Source organism: Neovison vison, chromosome 12, assembly GCF_020171115.1.
Source record: "Neovison vison isolate M4711 chromosome 12, ASM_NN_V1, whole genome shotgun sequence".
Lineage (NCBI taxonomy): Eukaryota > Metazoa > Chordata > Mammalia > Carnivora > Mustelidae > Neogale > Neogale vison.
The window spans coordinates 101805708-101817125 of NC_058102.1; the positions used below are offsets into that span (position 1 = coordinate 101805708).

Genomic DNA, 11418 nt, shown 5'->3' on the forward strand with positions numbered 1-11418 from the left:
TATTTAAAAAATAAAAATATAAAATAAAACATGATTGAGAAGGATAGAGTAGGACCGAGTGAGAGTGGGGATAGGGGAAACTACTTTTGATAATGAGGTTAGGGAAGGCCTTTCAGAGGAGTTGACATTGGGTCTCTGTGAAATTTTAACAACAACAACAACAAAAAGAGTCATTGTGAAAAGCCAGGGGAAAACAGACAGAGAGAATAGTAAGTGCCAAGGCCCAGTGGCAGGTTAAGATCCTTTAGTTCTAGGAACATGGATCATGTCCAGTATGACTGGGCCATAGAGTGTGAGGAGAAGAAATCAGAAAGCAACCTAGTGGACCGGTCATATAGGGCCTTGTAAGTCACAATGAGGAGTTTGGATATTCTGAGTGCTAGAAAAGCTGAGTAATGCGACTCGATCTACTCATGTTAAAGATCATTTGAGTAGGAGAATGCACTGTAACAGGGCCAGACTGCCATGGGGGATCAAGCCTTTGGGACAATCCAAGGACGGTTCGATATCTTTACCCCCACCCCCAGCCCTACCTAGATCTCCAGCGCTCTGCATCGTCCACCACTGGCGAAATGGAGTTGGGGATGCGGAGCCTTAGGTGATTCAGAATCTCAGAAACTGTCTGGCATAACCATGGGTATCCATGGAGTTGGGTGAAAGGGATGCAGAAGCCCGCTCCCAGAACCCCGGGAATCAGACCGCCGGTCACCCTCCGCTGCCCTCTCCAACACTCCACCTGGTACCCAGTTGGGCGCAACTCCTGTGGCGCGGCAGCAGGAGGGTTAAACCGTGCGCTGCCCACCGCGGGAGGGGGAGAGGCGGAGACCTTGCGCTGGGAGCTGCCGCGCCGAGCCCAGCCGAGCCGAGCGCCTCCCGAGCCGAGCCGAGCCGAGCCGAGCCGAGCATCTCCCGCCGCCGCCGCCGCCCCGCGCCCCGGGCGCCCACCCCCCACCCTCTCCAGCGCCCCGGCTGCCGGCCAAACCCCCCGACCATGCCCCGTGCCCCACAGGCCCCCGCGACCCCCCAGCCCCGCGCAGCCCCGAGCGCCCGCAGCTGTCGCGCCGCCGCGCCAGGCTTGCAGGTGAGTGAGAGGGACCCCCCACGCCCCCGCCCGCGGGAGCCCGGCCCTGCCCTTCCCGACTCCGTGCCCTCGGCCCCCCGCCCCTCCCGGCGGGGTCCCTCGCCTGGGCTCGAGCCGCCGTCCCCTAGGCGCGCCTTGCCCGCGGTGTTCTCCATCCCTCCGCGGGTCCCGACTCCATCCTGCCCTCCTGGCGCAGCGGTCACCATCCTCGCGACTGCCTCTATCCCGCCTTCGCTTCAGCCCTCGGCTCCGTGCATCCTCCTGCCTTGGGTTCCCTTTCTGCTCTCGGCGCTGCCTCCCTCGCAGTCCTTCGCTGCCCTCCTGGTCCTCGCTTTCCCCCCTACTCCCGCCGCTTTCCAGCCTGTCCGGGGAGCGCGGGCCCGTGGGAGCGGTGGGCCCGGGGCAGCGCTGGGGATGGGAGCCGGTTCCCCCACCCTAAAGCTCCCGCCCCACCCCCAGCTCATCTCCTGCGCACAACAGGTCGGTGAGAAGCGAGGAGAGGGTGGGGGTGGCGCGCCAGGCTGGGGACTGCGGGCTTCCTGGAGGGGGTGGCTAAAGGGGATGCGGGGCTCAGGGACTGGGGTTGACATTGGTTTTGGGGCGGGGGGATGCACAAGGCAGAGAGGCGAGTGAGTCCTGGAGTCAGCGGGCCACAGATGTCCCCTTGAGCCCTTCTCCGCTCCACTGGTTCGCTCTAACCTCCTTCCTCCCTCCCTCGTTCCCTCCCTCCAGCTTCCTTCCCTTCGCGTCCCTCTCTCCCTTCAGCCCACCAGGCTCCCATCCCTGTATCTTTCCAGAGCTCCATATCCCTTTACATTTGAAGAAACACTTAGCAACTGCTCCATTTTTCCTGCTCCGTTTTCAGTCCCTCGTCCCTACCTCTTCTCATTTTGTCCTCAGTGTGATGTTCTCTCCTTTTCCATTTCCTTTCTCTGCGTCCCTGGTCTTTTCCACCCCTTTTCTCTCTTCCCCTTACACTCTCTCCACTTCCCGTCCTGCCTAGACCTTTCCGTCCTGTCCTCCTGCCCTTTCCCCTTCTTCCCTTGATCCTGCGAACCCTTCGCCCTCCCTGTTTCCCTCTCTCACTTGCACTCTTAGCTTATTCTCCCTTCAGCATCCTCCAAGCTTCCAATCTTCGCACCCACACCCTTCCCAGTCCTTCCCAGTCCATCCCTTCAGGCTGACTCCTCTCCCTCCTCCCATGCTCCGGGCCCACTTCACCTTCCTCCTCTCCTCACTCCTAACTAACCCTCCCTCTCTCAGCTTATTACCGATCACCCTTCTCCACTGCCCACTTCTGCTTGCACTTCCCCAGACTTTCCCATCATATTCTTTTATTCTCTGAGAGCACTTAGTGTGCAGGTTTAGACCCAGAATCCAGAGGACCCAGGTGTCATATCCTCATTCACTCTGGGGAACCTGGCCCCCTTGGAGTCACCCGCCCCCAGCTCTGAGAACATGTCCTTCCTCTTTCAAAACCCAACTATCCAGCTTCTCCCAGGACTTTGCCCAGGAGAGCTACATTTGAGGGGTGGCCTCTCCCCAGCTCCACCTCCCTTCAGAGATCACCTATGGATTTGGGTGATTTAACACTGAGCAAAAATTATACTCTGTACTTTCTCTCCCACCTACCTCTGTCTTTCTCTGCTTTTCTTTCTTTCCACCCTTCCCTCCGTTATTTCCCTTCTCCTGAAGATGTAGATTCCCCGGGGGCCCAAGCAGAAGAAAAACGCTTGGGACTCCAAGCCGGCGAGGCAGGCTGGAGTGCTCCCCTTATGCGCTCACCACACACACACACACACACACACACACACGCACACACTCACACACTCTCTCGGATTGACTTCCTCTTCCCTCCCCCACTGTCAGACTCCCTCCCTAGCGGTAGGTGCTCAAGGAATCACAAGGTTCTTGGCTCTAAATTAAGCTCCAACAAGAGCTTAGAGCTGTGGGTAGAGGAAGTGAGAAGGAAGGAAGCCAGAGAAGTAAGAGTAGACCCCGAGGTGGGGAAGTTGCAAGGATCTCTGGGCATTAGTAGCTAGGGGCTGGGGGCCAGACAGGAACCACTCTGGGAGATCCATGCCCCCCCCCCAGAAGGATGCTAAGTGGCAGCTGGCAGCCTAGGGGGATAGATCCAGGTAGGACTGGTGGCTGAAGGAGATGGGGAAGTGCTAAGGGCAGGGTTGGGATGTGACGACCCCTTCTCTCCCCCAGTAAAGGCTGAAAATCTGGGTCACTGCCGAGGAAGAGCTCGGACATGAAGTCCAAGATGTGGTAAGTTTGGTATAGCAGAGGGAGCCTGGAGGCCACTTCTCCTGGGGTCTGGGCCCCTTCCCTCCTAGGTCCGCCCTGGGCCTTCCTTCTTGAGGGCCAGACCCTAGGAAGGGAGGAAATGGGGCCAGTCTTCCCAAGGCCCACCTGCTTTTCCAGAGAAAGCTGGAGGAAGACAGCTGGGATCTCTGGTATAAGACGGTGCTTCGCATACAGAAGCCCAAGATGGGCTTGTGTCTCACCCCTTCTCTCTCCCTTCTTGCAGGCCTGCACTGCTGCTGTCCCACCTCCTCCCTCTTTGGCCACTGCTGTTGCTGCCCCTCCCACCTCCTGCTCAAGGTTCCTCCTCTTCCCCTCGAACCCCACCAGCCCCAGCCCGGCCCCCCTGTGCCCGGGGAGGCCCCTCTGCCCCACGCCATGTGTGCGTGTGGGAGCGGGCACCCCCACCAAGCCGATCCCCTCGGGTCCCAAGATCACGTCGGCAGGTCCTGCCAGGCACGGCACCCCCTGCCACTCCGTCTGGCTTTGAGGAGGGCCCACCCTCATCCCAGTACCCCTGGGCCATTGTATGGGGCCCTACAGTGTCTCGAGAGGATGGGGGGGACCCCAACTCGGCAAATCCTGGATTTCTGCCCCTGGACTATGGTTTTGCAGCCCCCCATGGGCTGGCAACCCCACACCCCAACTCAGACTCCATGCGGGGTGATGGAGATGGGCTCATCCTTGGAGAAGCGCCTGCCACCCTGCGGCCATTCCTTTTTGGGACCCACGGGGAAGGTGAGTGCGAGTGGGAGAGAGGGTGATGGGAGGCTCGAAGGGCAGTAACAGAGATCTTGTCTGTTAGCTCCTCCCACAAATGTGTCAGGCACTGTGCGGGCACAGGGGCAGAGATGAAATGTGCTCTGAGCCTTGGAGGAACTTAAGTCCACCAGCGAAGACAGATGTGTAAACACTCGGGGACGAGTCAATGAAACAAATGCTCTAATAGAGCACACACAGAATGTCTTTAGGAAAAGAAGGAAGGGAGAGATTACCTTTGCCTGCGGATCAGGACACCTAAGAATTGACATTGGAGCTGGACCTTGAAAATGGAGCGGGAGTATTCCATGCAGAAGAATACCAGGAGTGAAAGGAACCTTCAGGGTGACATTTCTGCTCAAGGAATGCCAAGCTAGGGACAGTGGTTTGGGGGTGGGGCTGGTGCAGAGATGGACATTTCCATCCCCTAGTTTCCATACAGAGAGAGGGGCTGGTTCTCTCTGACCTTGGAGCTTCCTCCTCACCACATGTATACAGAAGATTTGGGAATGTGGAGGAAAAGGACTAAAAACTTCTGGGAAAGCTGATGCTAAGAATGAAGGTGGGGGAAGGGAGCAGTTCAGGAAAGCAGAAAGAGTTGGGCACTGTGGGTTCGAATGGCAACACTCTGCAAGATTATTGAACCCACAGCCTAATCCCACTCCCACCCCCTCTTGGCTCCTACCACCTCTGGCCTCCCTAAAACTTTCTCCCCACCCCAATCAGGTGTGGACCCCCAGCTCTATGTCACAATTACCATCTCCATCATTATTGTTCTTGTGGCCACTGGCATCATCTTCAAGTTCTGGTAAGCTGAGGGGAGGAGGGTGCTGGCGGATGGGGCAGGAGGGCAGGAGCAAGGGCAGCATTTTTGCTGGAGGTGGGCTAGGAAGTGGTAGATTTAAGCAAGAAAACCCTTGGGAAAAGTTGGTAAGGATTTGGGTGGGGGAGACTGTGAGAAATCAGACAAATTCCTTTTCCCAGGGAAATACAAGGATAATAGAAGAGGCAGGGGAATTATTCATGCGCACTAGGGGCCTGGACATTTCCTCCAAGATGGAGAAAACTGACCCATTCTGCAGAGGCCCTTCTTGGGTCTGTCTGGGGAGGAGGAATTAAGTCTGGAGTTTTCTTTGCATGCATTTAATAGTGGGTCACTCAGTCCTTCACACTTTACTGCAAGAATCATTAGACTCAGGTGTCCAGGTCATTAGCTGATTTTGAACTAGAACTAAATCTTCCAGGCGCCTGCTGAGGAGAGAAATGGCTCTTCTGGGTATGCATGGGGGAGGGTCAGTCTCAAGGGACTCCTTGTTGGTGGGGAGGAGGTACCGATTCCGCAGGTCTGGACCAGGTCCAGAGGATGGTTTACATCCCTGAGCCCCCTAGGGGGGTAGGGAAAGTAGCTTTATGGACTCTCAGTCTCAGATATGTGATATAGGGAACTGTTAAGAGGCCAATTTCTCTCCTGTAGGATGTTGGGGTGTCTGAGGGAGGCTGGGTGTGGCCAGCACTGCAGGCCCGGGATGGGAGCTTCTTAAATGTGTGAGAGAACCTCTTTCCTTCCTGTGTACCAGCTGGGACCGAAGCCAGAAGCGGCGCAGGCCCTCTGGGCAGCAAGGTGCCCTGAGGCAGGAAGAGAGCCAGCAGCCGCTGACAGACCTGTCCCCAGCTGGGGTCACTGTGCTGGGGGCCTTCGGGGACTCGCCTACCCCCACCCCTGACCATGAGGAGCCCCGAGGGGGACCCCGGCCTGGGATGCCCCAGCCCAAGGGGGCTCCAGCCTTCCAGTTGAACCGGTGAGGGCAGGGGCAAAAGGCTGGGAGGGTTGGGAGGTAAGGCAACTTTGGTCCGGAGCCTTGGTTGGGGGTGTTCCCTCCAGGGTGGGTGGGGAGGAAGTAGACCTACCCCCCCAACCCTGCACAGCCCCTGGCCCTCCCTAGGACTGGACCAGGTCCTTTCTAGGGTACCCTTCCTTCTCCCGCTCTCTGTGGATCTCTGTCCTGTTCTCACACTGTCATTTAACTCAACTCTGCCCTCTTATCCTTGAGTCCCTTTCTTTGCCTTGGACTTCCCTTCAATTCTGGCCTACCCAGTGGTTCCTGACTATGCCCTTTCCCTCTTCCTCTCAGGATTCCCCTGGTGAATCTGTGATGCCCCCCAATGTTGGGGTGCCGCCAAGCAGGAGGCCAAGGGGCCGGCACAGCCCCCATCCCACGAGGGTGGGGCAGCTTTGGGAGCAGGGGGCCATAGGGGCTCCTGGCTGCTGCCCTTGCACACCACCCTGGAACCCTCACTGGCCCCATAGGCGATCCTACCTGCTCACCCTCCTTTAGGTGGGGGGCCTCACATATTTGTGGCTTCTGGTCCCCCAGCCCTCCCTTGCACACTCACATGAAAGCCTTGCACACTCACCTCCACCCTCCCGGGCCATCGCACATACTTGCACTCTTGTACAGCCAGTCTTCTGCACCCTCTCTCCACTCACCCCACCCCTGCCAACCCCTCCCATTCCCCGTTTGTTTCACACTCTTCACTCTCTCTTCCTCCCACATTCTAGGCTCAGCTCAGTCACTCAGTGGTCAGTGGGCAACTCTCCAGTTACCTCTCACTCGCATTTCCTGGCCCCATGTTGTGGTGTTGTGTGTTGTGCTCACGCTGTCCCTCATGAACACCCATTGATCTCGTTTCTGTGGCCCCTGCATGCTGCCCCAGAGGTGGGTGGGAGGTGAGCTGGGAGCTTCTCACGCTCCCATCTGTCATGGCCTCATTTCATTCCATGTCATTTGTTTCATTGTCTCCCCCATCCCACTCCAAGGGCGTGCTCATTACCCTGAGGGCTCCCCCACGGGAATGGGGGTAGTGAGGCCCCAAACTTCTCCCCACTGAACTGCTAAATTCTGTTGTCTGGGAGATGGGTTTTGGGGAGTCACCTGCTGCACTACACGAGAAAGGGGCTCCCATTTGCCCTTCCCTTCCTCCTAAGTCCCTTTTGTCTTGTCTGTCCTGGCTGTCCGTGTGTGGGTCACTCTCTGGAATTCAGAGTCCCTGAGCCAGTCCTGCACTTCCCAGCCTCTCTGAGGGCCTCCCTAACCCCACCTGGGCTGCCAGGGACTGGAGCCAGCTGGTTCAAGGCCATGGGGAGCTCTGCCTCCCAATCTATCCCTCCCCTTCCTGGGCTCCCTCACACTTCTCCCTCCCTGCCCTCCTTGGTTTTTCCATTTCTCCTTCCTTTTGCCTGTCCCCACCGCCCTTCCCCTCATATTTGTCCCTATGTCTCACCATTTTTCCACCTTCCTCCCTTCTTCCTCTCTTACCTGGCTCCTATGCTGTGATATATATTTTTGTATTATCTCTTTCTTCTTGTGGTGATAATCTTGAATTCTTGTGGGATGTAAGTTTCAAAATTTTCAAATAAAGCCTTTGCAAGATACCAAAGTCCCCTGGTTCTGCTTATGAACCCTGAAGGGAGGAGAAGGAGGAGGCAAGGGCACCCAAGAAAGGAGGAAAAGAAGGATGGGGGGTTGGAGGGAACTCCTTAAGACTTAGTGTGACCTGGCCTGCTCTGACCTGGAGTTAGGGTTCCTGGGCTTTTTCTTGGGGGGGGGGTAGGAGCAGAGAGAGAGAGGGAGAAAGAGAATTTTAAGCAGGCTCCCAGCCTGCAGGGAGCCCGACATGGGGCTTGATCTCAGGACCCTGAGATCATGACCTGAGCCAAAATCAAGAGTCAGGTACTTAACTGACTGAGGCACAGGTGCACCTCAGGCTTTAACTTGGGAGAGAATAAAGGGAGAAACTGAATGGAGCAGCCAGAGCAAGAAAACCTAAAAGAGTGGCTTGCTTCTTACTTGCCAGTGAAGGTCCAGAAAGACCATGAGGAAGGAGACAGAGAAAAGGGATAGGCAATGAAGCAAGCAAGAAAAGGAGGAGAGAGCTGCTAAGACAGATGGAGAGTAAGGAGTAAAAGGAGGAGAGAAAAACAAGAAAGAGTCTGCCCTGCTTGGTTTATTTTCAGCCTTGCTCCCTAACTTGCCCCCATCTACAGCTGCCCCCCAAAACCTGGGCAGCATTAGAACCCCTGTAGTTAACTCTCACTAGCTTTCCCCACTCTGCCCTCTCTGAGAGAGAGGTGCTGCTAGGGTGCGGGGGTGGAATCAAGGGGTATGTTTGGAGGAGGGAACAGAGACTGCCCAGCTGGGATCAGTCACCTCTGAGCCCCCCATTCTGGGTTTGGCTCTAGCGACAGCCCTGCAAAAGCCCACACATCAGCCTCTCAGCTGTTGCTAGGCTCTGTTGCCATGGTAACCACCCAGGTCCCATTTCTCCCCCACCCCCATCTGTGCCCCACTTGCTCCCTGGAAATGGGGAGCTCTGGGGAGGAGAGGAGACTGTAGTGAGCAAGTCTGGGCTACCCCGGACTCTGAATGCCTCTATGTATTTATCTATGCAGCTAGCATCAGGAGGGTATAGGTTGGTTAGGCATGTGTTTTAGGTGTTGGGGAGCTTTACTGTCCACTTAAGGAAGAGTGGCTGAATCCATAGAGCCCACAATGGGGAGTTGGGGAGAAGGGAGCCTATTTCTCAGGACCAAAGCAGTATGTACCTTTAGGGCCTCAGACCCCATAAGAAAAAGAGTGCTACAGAGTAAAAAGGCAGAGCAGGGGCAAGGAGTGATGAGCCAACTAAAAGCAGAGGTGCAGAGCCAACAATCTGCTGAGGAGGGCTCAGAGTCAACGCAGTGGGGCCTTCAGTGATCTCAGAGCAGCTGGAGGAGGGAGAAGGGTGGATGGAACCTGAGGGTGCAGGAAGTGCTGAGGACATGGGTCAGCGGGGGGCCGTGAGGTAGGGATTGGAGGTGGATGGGAGAAGAAGCCTCACTAACCTTTCTCTTACCGCCCCCCCCACCCTGCCCCAGGAATCTAGTCTTTGTAAGGTAGTCTTTGTGAGGGGAGGAGCACTGGCTTAGAAGGGGAAGGAGCTCAAGTGCCTGGAGAGCATGCCTGGGCTCTATCACCCTCTGCAACTGTAGTTCTTCTGAGGGACAGTGTGACCCCGAGGCTCATCCATATGCAAAAGGCACGCATGAAGGCCCCTAATGAAGAGGGAATTAATTATTGCCTGATTAGCCTGCTGTTTCTCTAAATTTAAATAAATTAAAATACACCAGCAAGACACTGCGAACTCCTCACCTGTTCCTTCTCCCTAAATGTCCTTCTTCCCCATGGAAAGTCAGATGGCAGGGAGAGACAGAGGAGAAAGGAGACATCCTCGTCTTCCCATTTGTCCTAAAGGAAATGTCCCAAACTAGATCACATTGTCAGGATAACCATGAAGAGTTGGGAGGTCCTGGGGAACAGATCCTAACCTTTATCTCTCATGAAACTGAAACAGCCTATGGGGCCTTAGGAGGTCCTTGAAGGTTGCAAGTGGTTGAGCAGAGAGTCTCTGGTTAGTGACAGACCAAGAACACAAACAAAGGCCATACTACCCTTTTGGTTCTTGGAGGCCACACATCACAAGCACCACTGGGACCAGCATCTCTCATCACTATGCTTTCTTTGCCTCCTAAGCTGCATCAAATGACTCAGCCAGTCTTCTTTTAAGCATTTTTCTGGAAGGCTTACCATTATGGCTCAGACCAAACCAGGAAATGGGGAAGCCCCCAGGAGGAGGGATCTCCCAGGCAGAGCTCAGGGTGTGGAAGTGATTCAAGATGGAAACAGTGTGCCAGCTGGAAAACCCCAGGCTAAAATTAACAGCCCTCCTCCCCCTACGCCCCACATTTATCTCTAAAGCTCTTCTGTAAGAAGTTCAAAGCACTTAAAAAACTGGCTTCTTATAGCAAGGGCAGGAGCAGGGCTGACAGTTGGGGACATTGAGGCTCAGGGAGTACCATTAATGAAAATAGGAAAAGAACTAGGACGGAAGAGGAGAACTGGGAATTAGAGTGATTACTACCATTTGCTCCCACTTTCCTATCTCAGCCTCCAAAGTCGATGTTTCTGGAATTAGCAATTTCCAACCCATGCAGCAACTAGGTCTGGTCACATCCAAGCCCTTAAGATCTTATACTGCCAACTGTTGCTACTCAGTTAACACAGACTGGGTGAACAGCCCCAAAAATGTGATCAGGACGGTAGACATTTTCAAAGGGACACAAACTATAATTACAAACCTAGGATACATATCTTCTATTTAAACCTTTAACTTAAATGTTTATTTTTAGGTGTCCTTTGTTACTTCCTTGTTGTGATTTTGAAAAAAAAATTACTTAAATCTTCAGAATCTTATTTTCATTATCCCTAAAGAGAAAATTACAGTTATTTTTATTTGCATTATTTTGCTTTCTCAGCAAGGGGCTAATAACTGTTAGTAAGAAGGACTTCAATTCTGCTTCAGCCAAATTAGAGCTCAGTCCAAGGGGATTCTTGCCAGATCGGGGTGCAGGCAGCATTCATCACTCAAACAGCATATATTCAGCATCTACTATATACTCAGAAAAGCAGTGGTTAGAATACTACGTACGAGACCGTTTCTTACAATGTTGCTGAAGAGTCAGATATATGAAATAGTTAAAAGAGCAACAAAAGGTACAGACTAAACGCTGTGGAAATTCAGAGAACAGAACCGTTATGCTTTCGAGCAATCCTGTAAGGCTTCCTCAAAGAGTTCATGCCGTGTTCATTTCTGCGACAAACGTTTACTGACCACTCACTAAATGCCAGGCTCTGAGGGTACGGCAGCGAACGAATCGAAGCCCTTGCACTCATGAAGCCGGTATTCCAGCAGGAAGAGGTGGACAGCAAACAATACAGTATAGGGGGGGGATAAGTGCTCTATTTAAAAGTAGAGCAGGGTGAGGAGATAGAGATGTGGATGGGGCAACAAGAACACAGAGACCCTAAGCCAAGAGTACAGAGGTGTGGTCGGGAGAGGTTATCGGTTACTTTGGGGGCCTAAGCAGGGACCTCAGAAAACGACTGACACATCCTCATCCTTTCCCACAATTCAAAGCACTGAGACAGTCTTGAGAGTATAGCAAAAAATAATGGTAACCTCCTCTATCAGTCTTGCGCGTTGAAGGAAGGAAAAGAAATCCATAGTCTTTTAGAAATCCCTACCTTCCCCCGCCCCCAACTCCCGCCCCGTACCTGATGTATAATTCATAAACCTGTCGGTTTTCACCCTCCCACTTCCCCAGAAGTCCCCTCCGGAAGCCCGGGACCGTAATTCTGAAGGTTCGGTTTCTGCCTTCAGCGGAACCCGCC

At 54.3% G+C, this 11418-nt stretch overlaps 1 protein-coding gene across 1 annotated transcript; it reads left to right on the top strand.

Moving 5' to 3' along the window:
* The first annotated feature begins 1036 nt into the window (after positions 1 to 1036).
* LOC122891278 (PILR alpha associated neural protein) lies at positions 1037 to 7583 on the top strand. Its single transcript, XM_044226822.1, has 6 exons — positions 1037 to 1081; positions 3296 to 3355; positions 3618 to 4129; positions 4877 to 4958; positions 5728 to 5949; positions 6283 to 7583. Exons 2-6 carry the CDS (start codon positions 3339 to 3341, stop codon positions 6302 to 6304), a joined length of 855 nt encoding a protein of 284 aa, XP_044082757.1. The 5' UTR covers positions 1037 to 1081; positions 3296 to 3338; the 3' UTR covers positions 6305 to 7583.
* Positions 7584 to 11418: the final 3835 nt, after the last annotated feature.